This window comes from Bos javanicus, chromosome 1 (assembly GCF_032452875.1).
Source record: "Bos javanicus breed banteng chromosome 1, ARS-OSU_banteng_1.0, whole genome shotgun sequence".
Classification (NCBI taxonomy): domain Eukaryota; kingdom Metazoa; phylum Chordata; class Mammalia; order Artiodactyla; family Bovidae; genus Bos; species Bos javanicus.
This window is the reverse complement of record NC_083868.1, coordinates 148,862,530-148,878,048: the sequence shown is the minus strand read 5'-3', so window position 1 is coordinate 148,878,048 and position 15,519 is coordinate 148,862,530. Positions and strand designations below refer to the sequence as shown.

Here is a 15,519-nt window from a genome sequence, read left to right as displayed (position 1 = left end):
ATGTATATTTTACTGCAATGTTTTAAAAGTGGAAAAAAGACTTCCCTGGTGGTCCAGTGGTTAAGAATCTGCCTGCCAATGCAGGGGACATGGGTTCGATCCCTGGTTTGGGAAGATCCCACACGTCTCAGGGCTACTAAGCCCGTGCACTACAACTGCTGTAAATTTTAACAAATCTTTTAAAAAAAGAAGTGGAAAAAAATCAATAAATCCTAGCTTCAAGACATACAGGGAAAATGTGCTATACATATGTGTATTTATATACACATACATATATGTGTATGCCTGCTTGCTAAGTCACTTCAGTTGGGTCTGACTCTGCAACCCTATGGACTGTCACCTGCCAGGCTCCTCTGTCCATGGGATTCTCCAGATAAGAATACTACAGTGGGTTGCCATGCCCTCCTCCAGGGGATCTTCCTGATCCAGGGATCGAACCCATATCTCTTATGTCTCCTGCATGGCAGGCGGGATCTTCACCACTATTACCATATGTGCATATATACACTAGTGCCGTAAGTGTATATACATATATATTAATTTTTCTCCAAGAAAGCTCAGCTACACACACCAAAAGTCAGGAGTGGGGTCTCTGACCACTTGTTCCTGTCTGTACAGCCGAGATATCTAAAAGGCCAGGAAGCAAGATGACTCACCTTGCAGGTATATCAGATTTTTTCCTTTTACAAACACTTCCCATCTACCATCTAGTTTCATCTTTCCTTAACAGCCCCGTGGGCAGCCGAGTGAATGAAGAAAATGGAAGCCCAGGGAGTGTCCCCCTCAGGCCTCCCCCTGCCAGCAGGCTCCCCCAGGCCGAGCAAGACAACAGGTCAGTGCCTCTGCCCCATCCACCTTCCCTCCTCTCTCTGAGAAGAGATTCTCAAATCGCTGGGCTTTGCCCAGTGGCAAACAGTCTGGGGGCTGCAGTGCCCCCTCCCCATCCACTGGAGATGGCCTCCCAGCCCGGGCCCCGAAAGCTGCCTGTGGAGCTGAGCCCACAGCTCTTCTCCAGGGGAAGGCCACCTCTCTGCCTGCTGCCCCGTCCTGTGGTGACCGTCAGAGCCTGGCTTCCCGCCAGCTGGCGCTGGAAGGCCTCCCGCAACACACACCACTCAGAGTGGAAACTTTCTGTTTGTTTTAATGTCCTACCAACTTGACGGAGATATGAGGCAGAATCCTGACATTGCGGGCCTGCAGAAAAGGCTGTTGCCTACAACACGTACTTCCAGTTCAAACTCCAGTGAGATAATGAAAATATAAACAAAAAAACAAGTACCTATAAGCTGGAGAAGCCAGTCACTCCTGAATATTAAGGCTGATACTAATTCTTTCAATTCTTGACTTCTTTTCACTAAATCTCTTTCTAATTCGCATTCTGAGTATGGCTTCCTGCTTGTTACATTTTGGTTTAATAGTGTAGCTTCCAGGGTCCGGTTTCCACCATCAGAATCTTCCGGAACTTTGCTGCAGCAGGTGCCAGACTCACCTGGAATCCAAGAATATCAGCTTCAGGTCGAGGCTGGCCCTGAACATGAACATGTTGCTGTGCAGCTTGATCTCGGTGATGGCGCTGGGCGGCAGCGACTGGCCCACAGCCACCAGCCCCACGATCTGGTAGCACGAGTCGTACAGGGACATGTCCAGCATATACTGCCTGATCTTCAGGTAGCCGCTGCAATGGATGACCTGGGAAAGAGAGGCAGGGTCAGCCTCATACCTTCCTGACTCTGGGCCTGCTTGCTTTCTGGAATGAGCTGGAATATCCCCGAGCCCAGCCTCTACTGAGCCCCGTGGCCAACATGCTGACAGATGCCTGATTCACTGCTTGGAAGAAATGAACTCTGCTTCTTTCTTAGGAAGTAATATCATAATTAAATATAAGGTTTGTCTTATGTAATTGACTATGCTTAGGTAACTCCACAAGAGGGGATTCTAATGTACTGCAAAATGGATTTAGGCATAATTAACAGGCTTCCCCTGTGGCTCAGATGGTAAAGAATCCACCTGCAATGCAGAAGACCCAGGTTTGATCCCCGGGTCAGGAAGATCTCCTGGAGAAGGAAATGGCAACTCACTCCAGTATTCTCACCTGGAGAAGTCCATGAACAGAGGAGCCTGGCAGACTACAGTCCATGGAGTTGCAGAGTCAGACACGACTGAGTGTCTAGCACTTTCACTTTAACTCAGGGCCAAGTTGCAATTAGATGGCACACAAAGACATTTTGGGAAGCTATGGTTTCTCCAATAGTTATGTCTGGATGTGAGAGTTGGACTATAAAGAAAGCTAAGCGCCAAAGAATTGATGCTTTTGAACTGTGGTGTTGGAGAAGACTCTTGGGAGTCCCTTGGACTGCAAGGAGATCCAACCAGTCCATCCTAAAGGAAATCAGTCCTGAATATTATTGGAAGGACTGATGCTGAAGCTGAAGTTCCAATACTTTGACCACCTGATGAGAACTGACTCATCAGAAAAGATCCTGATTCTGGGAAAGACTGAAGGCGGGAGGAGAAGGGGATGACAGAGAACCAGATGGTTGGATGGCATCACTGACTTGATGGACATGAGTTTGAGCAAGCTCTGGGAGTTGGTGATAGACAGGGAAGCCTGGTATACTGTAGTCCATGGGGTTGCAAAGAGTTGGACATAACTTAGCAACTGAACTGAACTTTTTGTTCCATAATGTTTATTTCAGTAATGATTCTTATGCTTATCACCCCCTGATGAGGATGAACTTGGCCAACTGTTAACTTGACATTGATATCATTTGACAAACTATATCACTCCAGTAAATGAAGAATTCTTTCAGTGCAAAAAGTCCTCATTTTAAATTGTACCTTATTTATTTTTTGGAAATATTTATTTATTTGGCTGTGCTGGGTCTTAGTTGTGGAATGTCGGTTTAGTTGCCCCACAGTGTGTGAGATCTTAGTTTCCTGACCAGGAATCAAACCTGCATCTCCTGTCCTGGAAGATGGATTCTTAACTACCGGACCATCAAGGAAGTCCCTATTTACCTTATTTATAATTTAAGATTTTATCTACTGGTAATAAGCAAAAAAAGATGGTTGTTTCTTAGAAAAAAAGCTATGATAAACCTAGGCAGCATATTAAAAACCAGAGACACCACTTTGCTGACAAAGGTCCATATAGTCAAAGCTATAGTTTTTCCAGTAGTCATGTAGGGACTTCCCTGGTGGCTCAGATGGTAAAGCGTCTGTCTACAATGTGGGAGACCCAGGTTCGACCCCTGGGTTGGGAAGATCCCTTGGAGAAGGAAATGGCAATCCACTCCAGTACTATTGCCTGGAAAATCCCATGGACAGAGGAGCCTGGTAGGCTACAGTCCATGGGGTTGCAAAGAGTTGGACACGACTGAGCGACTTCAAGTTCACGTACATGTAGGGATGTGAGAGTTGGATCATAAAGAAGGTTGAGTGCCAAGAATTGATGCTTCAGAACTGTGGTGCTGGAGAAGACTCTTGAGAGTCCCTTGGACAGCAAGGAGATCAAACCAGTCAATCCGAAAGGAAATCAACACCAAGTATTCATTGGAAGGACTGATACTGAAGCTGAAGTTCCAATACTTTGGGCACCTGATGCGAACAGTCAAGTCACTGGAAAAGACTCTGATGCTTGGAAAGATAGAGGGCAGGAGGAGAAGGGTGTGACAGAGGAAGACGGTCGGATGGCATCACCAACTCAATGGACATGAGTTTGAGCAAACTTCGGGAGATAATGAAGGACATGGAAGCCTGGCGTGCTGCAGTCCATGGGGTCACAGAGAGTCAGACATGACTGAGCGACTGCACAACAACAACAATAAGCAAAAATTCAGAGTGGCTATAGAGAAACCCTTCTATTAACATCTGTTCTAGCCAAGAACCGTATACAAGCAAGTGTTTGTAGAGTGGCAGATGTCAAACTGAAACATGCGCACAGCTTTAAACCTCAATATTGGAAGCATTTACGTAAGTTACAGTCAGTAAAATCTTGAAAGGCTCAAGATCATCCTAACAGTAGTGATGAGCAGCTAAAATATTCTCTTTTCAAAAACTTTCCTCCAGTATTCCCAAATGCACTCAGTCTTTGGAGCTGGAACAAACCTTACCCATGAAACCTGTTCTCCCATTTTACTGATGAGGAAATTGAGGACAAGGTGGGTGATGGGTTTTACTTAAGATGAGCCAGTCGGATGGGTAAGAAGAGTCAGAAACAACTCAGGACCCAAGTCTCCAGAAGAATAGCTACTATGTGTAGGGCAGTGCTGGAGGCTCCCATCTCTGAGGCTGGGGTGCTGGGACAGCAGATATGAAACTCATTGCCCAGATTATGAAATAAGCTTGAGGTGAAGGTCAAAGGGAGGAGCTAGGAGTGAGGCTCAAAGGAGGGGGCTGAGGAGAGGCTGGGGAAAGGCAGACCCTGGGATGGAGAGGAAGGGAGAAGGGTATTCCAGAAAGAGAGGACAAAGGCACAAAACCATCCCCTCTCTTTTCACTTCACCCCTCCCTCCTTTTATACAAATTCTTCTGCAAAAAGGCTCCTTTCTGAAGGGATAGTTAGGGCGTTTGGGATGACATGTACACACTGCCATATTTAAAATGGATAATCAATAAGGTCCTACTGTACAACACAGGGAATTCTGCTCAACGTCATGTGGCAGCCTGGATGGGAGGGGAATCTGGGGGAGAAGGGATACATGTATAGGAATGGCTGAATCAATTCACTGGTTCACCTGAAACTATCTTAACATTGTTAACTGGCTACACCCCGATACAAAGTGAAAAACCTGAAAAAATAAAAAGGCTCCTGTCCACCTTTTGCTCCAGAGTGATGGGCTTAGGATCCTTTTCTCTGCGGCAGGACAAAGTCTAGATGTGGCTACTCTAGAGGGACTGCCCTGTGTGCAGAGTAGAACCTGCAGGTGCCAAAGCCAAATATTACCCTTAGCTCCATGTATTCCTGGTCTCAGACAATGCAATCCAGCCTGCCTGGGACGTCCTTGTAAAACGCCAGCTTTCGCATTTGCTACGAGTGGTGTCCCTAGAAAGTTCTACATTAGGCGGTATAGAACGCTTAGGTCCCCCCACCTGCCTGTCTGCAGATATTCCTGAATGTGAAGCAAAACACAGAGCACAGTGAAGACCCGCCACCGCCCCCTCTCTACCTGTGAGCCCCGAGGCTGGGTACCTTGTATCCACTGCATGTCAAGCCAGCGTTTCTTTTCGCCAAGACACACTTCATTCGAAGAAAGAATGACCTCTCGATCTCATACTCTGAAAGCAGGCAAGAGGTTAGATTGGCAAACTGTCCCACAATGTTTTCCCTGACTTCATCCCCAGGCTCTCAATAAACCCCCAGGGCCGGATCCAGCATCTAGAGTCCTCCGCTCAGGGCCGCCCAGACCCCCAGCCAGAGCACTTCTGCTGGTGACCAGGAAAAGTCCCTTGGACTGCAAGGAGATCCAACCAGTCCATTCTAATGGAGATCAGTCCTGGGTGTTCTTTGGAAGGAATGACGCTAAAGCTGAAACTCCAGTACTTTGGCCACCTCATGCGAAGAGTTGACTCATTGGAAAAGACTCTGATGCTGGGAGGGATTGGAGGCAGGAGGAAAAGGGGATGACAGAGGATGAGATGGCTGGATGGCATCACCGACTCAATGGACATGAGCCTAAGTGAACTCTGGGAGTTGGTGATAGACAAGGAGGCCTGGCATGCTGTGACTCATGGGGTCGCAAAGAGTCGGACACGACTGAGCGACTGAACTGAACTGAGGCCCTGGTTGGTGGCTCAGAAGGTAAAGAATCCACCCGCAATGCGGGAGAACCAGGTTCAATCCCTGGGTTGGGAGGATCCCTTGGAGAAGGGATCCTGCCTGGAGAATTCCATGGACAGAGGAACCTGGCAGGTTACACAGTCCATGGGGTCGTAAACAGTCGGACACGACTGAGAGACTAACACTTTCACTTTCAGGCCTCCAGTGGGTTGAGGAGACTAGCCTGGCCCTGTGTGGCTTCCATGTGCTCCGGAAACATGGCCATACCAAGAACCTCGGAAACACCAGCCTGGGGCCAAGGTGAGAACCTCTGTGTAGGGACCCTGCCCAGCTCAACCTGCCTGTGGTCCCTGTGGCAGCCATGGAGAGGCCTGGTGCCCAGAGAATTGCCTTGGCCAGGCCCGGGCTGGTGCTGTGCCTGCCTGGTAGCTTAGAAGCATCTGACTTCCCGCATCTGACCAGGACTCAGAAGTGCAGGCTTTTCTTTGGCAGAGGGAGCCAGCCCCAGGGTGCCTCCCACCAGTGTGCCCATGACCATGGGCACCAGGACTGCCCAGCCACATGGGACTGGGCACACGGCCCAGTGAACCCACTGGGCCTGATCAAAGCGTTCTCCCTGAGTTACAGCACTGGGTGGACCCCGCTCCCCACCCACTCCTTCTCTGGCTGCCCAAGCCTTTCCTTCATTCCCTTCCAAGCCCTCACACACAAATCTCCACCTTACTACTACAAATGCAGACATCCCCCAAGAAAACGGGCTTCCCATGTGGCTCAGTGGCAAAGAATCCACCTGCCAACGCAGGAGACTTGGGTTCAATCCCTGCGTTGGGAAGATCTCTTGGAGAAGGAAATGGCTACCCACTCTAGGATTCTTGCCTGGGAAATCCCATGGATGCAGGAGCCTGGCGGGCTACAGTCCATGGGGGTCTCACAGTCGGATACGACTGAGGTGACTAAACAACCTGAGGAAACACCCTCCGCCTTACTGAGCGGACATCAGCTCTCTGGGCACGGACGGTAGAGCGTCCTCGCCCCAGGTGAGAGCGAGGTCAGTCCACTCTAAATAAACAGCCATTTGGTGGTGGTTAATAAATTAATTTTTAAAGAAAGGTCACCACGGGGAATGGAATGCCTTGTGCCCCTCCCAGTCGCCTCAGAGGCCCCGACTCCCCCAGTGGGTGGGGCTTTCACGTTTACCCATAATTCCTCCGCCCAGGCTGGGGCCGGGGAGCTTCCCTTTAACATGGCGGCCAGTCTGTCACGTTTCCATGCTCAGGTCTAAAAAACACCACCCCCGGAAATTATACAGTTTGGGGGAGAGCCCCACGTCTCACACCATTACCATAAAACAATGAGGTCAGTTCAGACCCCCAAAAATAACTCTGAAGATGAGAAATCGGGGAGAAAACTAACCGCTTGTGAACCTCAAAGCCTGAACACTCGATTGGCTGTGGAAATGAGTCCCACACAGACCCCACCTCTCCCAGACCCACTCCTACTGTGTTGTTGGCTCACCTCAGACGTGAACCCCACAGGGAAACTGGATGTGTCTCGCCATAATCCCAACTCTCATTTACTGTCATTGTCCAAACACTTTTTAAAGGCATGGAAGGTAAAATGAAACCAGAGCTAATAGCGGAAAGCCCACTCCCCTGCAATCAACTCACTGTAATTTTTAAAACAATAACACATCCAATATCTTGTAAAAGCCTGTTGTGAAAAAGAATCTGACAAAGAATATATATAAAAGCGTTATCACTTTGCTGTCACCTGAAACTTAACATTGTGAGCCCCTATACTTCAATTAAAGCAAACACACACAACATAACGTTCTGAGGGATTCTCTTAAGATTCCAGCTGTCATTGTCCAACTTTAAACAACCGCACAGGGAAAGCACTAGATTCAGCAGCAGCGTGCTCTTCTAGCTCTCATTTTGTTAGAAATTACTTCTTTAGAGTCGTATTCCTGTTCATTTATGCAGCCAGACCATTTCCAAGGACTTAAGCACCAGAGGTCACAGCTACAATTAAGGCCCCATCTCATCTCAGAAACCAGCTTACCAGTGTCCATGCTTGGTGGACTCATGGTGACTATTTCTGGGGCTAAAACAGGAGGGCCGCAGAGCTGGATCTGCAAGCGGTTTTAAAACTGAGAGTGCTGGTCTGTGTTCTCTCCTAGCCTTAGAAGGACCCATCCCAGGAAGAAGCAGTAAGAATGGAATCCATTTTCTTTCCCCCTGTAGCTGGCTACCCCATTCTCATCACATTTGACACTTCTTCTTTGGCATTTTATCTCACTGTGGAATTTTGGCCGAGTTGGAATTCCATAACCCAAAGCAGACAAGTGACATATTGGTCAGCATACTGGTTGATCTCATTGGACCATGGGAAGGAATTACAAGGCCAGGGCCCTTGTATGAAGTCTTTCTGTGTCTTCCTAGCACGTGTAGCAGTTGTAAATTAAGGAGTCTTTTGTGTGAAGACTGGTTCCACACTGTCCATGGAACAGCCATGCCACATCTAGTCTAAGGGTGCTTATCACAGTGGGCTATAAATGTGCTACTTTATTAACACATAAAATAACAAGATCCCGCAACAGAATCACAACTCCTGCAATTTCAAAGCAATGGTGAGCATAACCAATATGTTTAAATACCTGCAACAACTATAACATGAAGTGAAAATACCTGTGATTTCTGTTGTAGTCAAAGCCACAGGTATTAGTGATAGTAAGATGGCTTGCTGTCTACAGTCTACAGGCAAAGGAAACGCTAGATCTCAACTAAATAGGGAACAGATGTACTTATCTCATGCAATTTCATGGTCTCCCCTAGTTTTATCCTCAGACCCTGTGGTTAAGAAGCCCAGATCTAGACCTGGGTTGTTGGCTTTCTAAACCAGGAGCACCTTAGGGGGGAAGATTTGGACCACTGTTCTCTGTCTCCTGCTCTGCACCTCTCACAGTCTCCAGCACATGAAAGGAGATCAGCAGTATTGCTTTAAAGGACAGAGGCATAAGAGCAAACCCCTATTCCGTGGACACTGCATGTTTGCTGGAGGGACCCTGGATGGGCAGTGTGGGAAACAGAGCCCTTAGGTCATAACAAAGAGCATCGTCTGGAGTTCATTCTGGTTTCTTTTCGTCCGAAGGAAATACCTTGGAGCAAATGATGGTGAAGAGGCTGGTGGGCTGCCAGGACAGCAGTCATCTCATCATGGTCCGAAGGATGGATATACTCATAAATGCTGTTGCCCGTGAGCTCCACCTGCCATGGAAAGGAAAGGGGGAAGGGTCAGGAATCTTCTCTAGGACTTTGGGGAGGTGGGGAGGGAGGAGGTGAAGTTGTATCACAGGTGTGCACCCTCCAGGGGGAAGCAGGACCTAGTTCTCAGCTTACAACCCACGCCCTCCCCACCCCCGACCCCGACAGAAACGTTTGCCTTTTTTCAGTCAGCACTCAACTGTCTTCCAAAAGGGCCAGGAGAGTCCCAAGCAGGAGGAAGTAGAATGAAGGATGGAAAAGGTGCACCATGGATTGAGGGACCCTCCCAGTCTGGGCAGCATCCTTCACACGGGAGGTACCTTAAATCAGACTGAAGGGGCTTCCCTGGTGCTCCAGAGGTTAAGAAACTGTTTGCCAATGCGGGGGACACAGCTTTGATCCCTGGTCTGGGAAGATCCCACATGCCTCAGAGCAACTAAGCCCACGACTACTGAGCGGGTGCTCTGGAGCCTGTTCTCCACAGGAAGAGAAGCTACTGCAGCAAGAAGCCTGCACATAGCAATGAAGACCCAGCACAGCCAGAAATAAATAAAATAAGTAAAATAAATAAATAAATCTTGGGAAAAAAAAAAAAGAAAAATCAGACCGGAGCCACGCGCATCCTTGACCTGCTGCCCTCGGGAATAGGTAGCCAGGAGACGCCCAGAGCAGACAGCTCCTGACCTCAGGGGCTGAGAGGAGAAACCTGGGGGCTCCCTTTGATTAAGGACAACTCTCCCCAACAGGGTCCTTCTCCTGGGACCACCGCCAGGCCTCCTTCACATGGCCAGAAATGCGTCTGGTCCAGGATCACTGTGTTAACCCCATGGTTCCCACTTGTGGGTGCTGCTGGTTGGCTGAGTGACCTCTGGGAGGGGGTGGACCACTCCAGTGAGCCACGTGACCTGAGGGCTGCTCCCCTAATATTCACACACCACCTACTTCCAGACACACCCCAGGGAGGAGCCCACGCAGGCCTGGAGGCCATGTCCCTGCTGGATCAGACTCGGCTTTTTGCATTTAGGCATGGGCCTCCCCAGGAGAGTACCACAGTCACTGTCTTTCCACAGAGGTCCCTGTAGATGACTCACAGATCCTAACCTTGAGAACTTCTGGATTATTCTCCCGAACACAAGTGTCACGATAGGGGATGACAGAGATCCTCAGGACCTGGGCCCGCTCTCCCATCGGAAGATGGGCCGTAAAATAGAATGTTCCAAAAGCTACCACCTTTTGGAGCAGTGGTGGCGGATCCTCTTTCAAAGATCGACAGTGCAGGCCAGGTTAGCGAATCAACGCACCTGGTATCTATCGGTCAGGGCCCCTGGGGCGGTGGTGGTATTTCTACTACAGCCAGTGGGAGCCCCACAGCCCAGTGCGGGAAGACGCAGAGAGGTGAGGAACTAACTGCCTTTGGGTGGCACAGAACCTTAGGTGGGTCTGAGGAACCTTCTCGGCCCTGCCCCCAGGGGAGAGGGCGCCATCTGAGAGCAAAGGCAGGCCTGTCCCAACCACCCCTTCGTGGCTGTTCTTAATCAGAGCAGAGACCTTCTGAAAAGGGGAGCCCCGACGGCGCCCCCTTGTGCAGCCCCAGCAAGTGGTTTAAAGGAGAGGTTCTCCCGGGAGCTACCGTTCCAAACCAGGGTCAAGGCCATCATCAAACTAGGGGGGCACCAGAGAGGGGCAGGGGTTCAACCGACTCTTCCCACCCACTTTCTCCAACGTGTTGAGATGTTTAAGAGTTGTCTTTTTATTCAGAACAAATTATGTTTCTGGTCCGTTAAGTAATCTTGGTCCCTAAAAAAATGGTTTTCTCAGTTCTACTTTCTGTATTATTCATGGAATGTTTTCCCCAACATTATAAAGACCAATAGAGAGAATCTGCTAACAGAAAGCCTCCCTCTCTACCTCCCCAACCTGGCACTGTCCTGATGACCCAAATGGATATTTGCCTATGTAGAAAGTTACTCTGTCAGGGCCTTCCCTGGTGGGCCAGCGGCTAAGGACCCTGAGCTCCCAGTGCAGGGGGCCTGGGTTCGATTTCCTGATGGGGAGCTAGATCCCACATGCTTCAACTAAAGATCCTGCATGCCGCAACTAAGACCCAACACAGCCACAGATATTAAAAAAAAAGACAAGAACCTACTCTGTGCCAAGTTTTATTTTTAAAAAGTTAGTACATGACTTCATTAAAAATAAAAGAGTAAAAATGAAATATCCTTCTTTTAAGTCAGTCCTGTTAATCTTTTAAAAGTTTAAACAAACCAGCAACACTCAAGTCAGCTGTTTCCTGAGGGCAGCCCTAGAGATTCTGTCAGGTGGGGAGTAATGGAGGCTAATCAATAAGAAAGCTATTTTTTTCTTTAAAGGATTCACAATTCCAGTGGCCTATTTTTAAAAATGAAAAAATAAATAGCATGTGTGTGTGTGTGTGTGTGTGTGTTAGCCTATCATTTCTCCCTTAACCCGGGTTTTTAGAGAAAAATGACAACTCTGGTTTGCTTGGAGTTTGCTTTTAGAAAAAGTAACTGATGTCTTTGTAGAGAAACATCTTCATACATTTGCAAAAGGACTTGCATCTGGGCTCACAGGGATTTGATTTGTGTTTTAATCCCCAAAGTAGCTTCATCTGTTCCCAAAGAGCCTGTTCTCATCACATGCCTTTGGAGAATGAGAATAGTGCAGTCCATGAATGAAAAAGCTTGGTTTTCTGTACACTCAGGTTCGTGATAAACCTCTAAGGCTGTCTAGGAAGTAAAACAGTCTTCAAATCACGGAAATGTTTTTAAAGAACAAATTTGGGAATGATAAAACAGTGCTGACCTTGACTCAAAATTATGGTTGACATGGTGTTTCCTGTATTGAGATATCTATTCGTGCTTTTGAATGTTGAAAGAAATGTGACTACCTCACCAGAAAAAAAAGAAAATTATGGTTGTCTCTATAAAACTCCCAGCTCTCATACATCAACCTTATTAAAACAGACCCTCAATGTGATATTTTAGTATTTGTAAAACCCAGCTAACTACAAAATGAATTGCTTTCCTTCTAAGAGCTTTTTTATGTTTTGCTGAATAGCTTTTCTTCCTGCCAAGAGAACTGCATATGATAAATACAGCTCTAAATGGATATATTCTGGGTCGGAGGGGAAACTCACCCAGTACTCTGGAAATACACATTGCTCTGCTTTGGGTGTTTTGCTGACTATGGTAAATTAAGCATTTTAAAATAAAATGGTTTGGGTTTCAGAGTTCAAGTTATGTCAACAAACATTAAACGCTGTTCTTTCTCTTTATTTCAAAAGTGAAAGGATTAAGTCTTATGGCTCCAAACAACACCATGGTTATTTTTACAGTTGTGCTTCCGGCCACACTCTCAAATATTACATTTTCCTTTGTGTAGCTTGTGAACGGCTATTTCATACGTATTTATATTATGTGAGAATGCATGTTAGTTACCTAGATGTTACATACCATATGCAACTTTGGTAAGGAAACTTAAACCGCAAGGATACTTTAAAATGTTTGAAGAAATACACAGCAGGTATGCAAGGCTTTTTTCCTGCTTCAAATGTAAGTTAATTAATCAAAAAACCGTGAAACTAAATCATTTAATAAACTTGGCAGATAAGGAGTGCTTCCTCAACTCTACCTCTTCCAAGCAGATGTAAGTTTGTCTTCACGAATTACTTTGGATTATGAGTGTGGCATATACCAAATAGAATTTCAAGTCGAAGCCTGACTTTTTCCCCCCAACACTTGAATTATGGGCTGAGGAGATAATTTGAATTTGGGGGTCCTCTCTGTCATTTTTTTGGTACCAAAGTCTGAAAGCAAGGATGGCCACATTTACTAATTCAAAAGCAAAAATAAATGAATAAACTCTGCCAAATGAAGTAGACTTACTCCAATACGTGCTTTTAAAAAAGTTTAATAAAGGGCTTTGAACTGGGATGGGTTTATTATCACATAAAGAATCATTTTTATACTCTCAGATAATTCAGTTATTTAGATAGTGTAGATTAAAAAAAACAAAACACTTTGCTACGAATTATCACACAATTATGGCAAACCTAGGAGTTTATATTTCCTAGGAGCTGCTAACATAGATTTTAACCCCCAAATTAAGGTGAAAGAGTCATTACTTAAAGAAAAATTATTATTGAGAGTAACTGAAACTTCTGGGAACACAGAGGGCATAGTGTAAATATAAGCTATTATCACCCTTATTCATCAGAAAACCTTTTTAAAAGGTTACTCTTGACTAGTGGGTAAAATTTTATCAACACTTTTATCTCTGGTGATTTAAAAAATCTTGAGGCCTATTTTAAGTTTTCATGTTTGATATATTTGTCTGACTTGTTACCACTAATAAAAATAATCCAAAAGGTGCAAACATTTTTTTAAAGAGAAGTTGGGTGTTTGACATTATTTTCAATACCTTATTTTACTATTTAAGAAGACATAAAAAAATACACTTTGTGATTCGGCCTAGGTTTCCTTCTGCAGAGTTAATCGTGAACAGGAGGTAGATTTGAGGGGAAAGTTTGTTGTTGCTTATTTAAACAGTTCACCATGAAACACTCCCCAGACGTCGCCGGGAAAGTGTTTTTGTAGCTGGAGGCTGACACTGGGATAGTCCCGCCAGGAGATCAGAAAAAAATCAGCCAGGCTCAGAGACGGTCAGTTTGACTTACTTGAAATGGACACTTCTCTGGGCAACATACAGACAAAAGGCATCTCTACAGCTTTCTTGGAAAATGGTAGCGTGTAACTCCCTCCCCTTTCAAAATTATGATATACAAACTTTTATGTCTGCGTTATGACTGAGAGGAAATATAGTTTAAATTGTGATTCTGATTAGATTTCCATTTGTGGCGTTTATCATGAACACGAGCTGTATATGTTACCTAGCCAGTATTTTGGTCATTTTTAATTATCGTGTTCAAAAACAATCATTTTTATTTCCCATATGAAAAGAGAAAAATGACAGAAGGATATAGGATGCCAGACAGAACAGCCTGATGGGATGAACTGGAATGCCCTGGTATGTACACTGGTAGAGCCTTTTGATGTGTCAGGACATTTCCCATGACTAAGTATCCCTAATATGTGCCCACCAAAGGATGCTAATTGAAGTGCAGTTCTAGCTGTGATACTGCTTGGCTTTGTGTAGCTCCCTATAGTTTATAAATCACACAAGATGGGCCTTTGGTATGATTTTCACCATGATTCTAAAGAAGCGGTACAGTAGGCGTTGCTTTCTTATTTAAATTATGGTTCAGAGAGATTAACTGCCAACCCTTATCAGACAATGAAAACCATACAACTAAATGCATTTCCTTTTTTGCTTTGGCTGCTAGGGAGCTCAGATCTGAATTTAATGTTCAGTTAAAGTGATTCTAACCAGTTTAAAGTATATTTGGCCAGTCATTTTAAAAGTATGTGAAATGGGTGGGGGTGGGAAGGAGGTTCAAGGGGGAGGTGACATGTACACTTATGGCTGATTCACGTTATATGGCAAAAATCAGCACAACACTGTAAAGCAATTATTCTCCAATTAAAAATAAATTTTTAAAAAGTATGCGAAACGTTTTGTCTTGTTTGTGACATTATTATAAGGCTAATCAAAAGTTATTATAAGTTACATTTAAAAAGTTAAGAAATCTGAAAAAAAAAAAAAAATCTGATCAAGGTCACTCAGGCACAGATCAAGTCAGGAGTAGAAACCAGGCTGGGTCCAACTAAAGGGTCTTAAATAATTCTAACCATTCAGAGATTAATAAGGTGAAAATTCAGAGAATAACAACCCTAGAAAAGATAAAAAGAGAAAACTTCATATTTCCGATAGTGTTTCCCATTCTACCAGTACACTAATCCCATGAGTCACATAGGTCAAAGAGTCAAAAACCTTATTAAATCTTATCTGGGAGGCCTGGTATCATAAAAGAAGAGAAGAGGAAGAGAACAGAAAATACTGGACAATTTTAATATGTGATTCATTTTAGAAGACTCTGCAGAAGAAATATACAGGCACAGAAACCCCCTTGGACCTGGCTAAGGATGTACATCCACTGGGAAAGAAGGCTGTAAACAAATGGAAAGTTTAAGAAACATCTTGGCAGAAGAAAAAAAAAGAATATACCAGATGCAGGTTTCCAAATTGGTAATTCTGTTTTTCAATGAGAAAACTCAAGCCACTTTAATTGGCATGTTTTACTTTGGCTTAACTACAGGAGGAGAGTGGTGCAACACAGATTATTCATCTGCCTCCTGGGAGCCTATTTCCTGTATCTAATTAATTCTGGTGTGTCTTCAGTTGTAATGAAAAAAAGCACTCCGATCACTCACAATGTAAAGAAATATTTAGCCCCTACATGTATTAAACAGTGTGACTCTTAGAACCATGATCCAGGCTTGTTAAATCAGAAATGTGAATGGGCAACCATCAGTAGACTCCCCCGCAATCCAGACTGGC

The 15,519-nt window shown here is 45.4% G+C and overlaps 1 protein-coding gene across 3 annotated transcripts in view; it reads right to left on the bottom strand.

Moving 5' to 3' along the window:
• The window catches only part of SIM2 (SIM bHLH transcription factor 2), a 53,086-nt gene that overhangs the window by 24,942 nt on the left and 12,625 nt on the right, over positions 1-15,519 (bottom strand). For all 3 annotated transcript variants that reach the window (XM_061424634.1, XM_061424637.1, XM_061424642.1), the window contains exons 4-6: positions 8,937-9,045; positions 5,192-5,277; positions 1,490-1,689 (exon numbers count right to left, since the gene is read on the bottom strand). In XM_061424634.1, the coding sequence (XP_061280618.1) occupies positions 1,490-1,689; positions 5,192-5,277; positions 8,937-9,045 (395 nt within the window). The remainder of the gene's footprint in view (positions 1-1,489; positions 1,690-5,191; positions 5,278-8,936; positions 9,046-15,519) is intronic.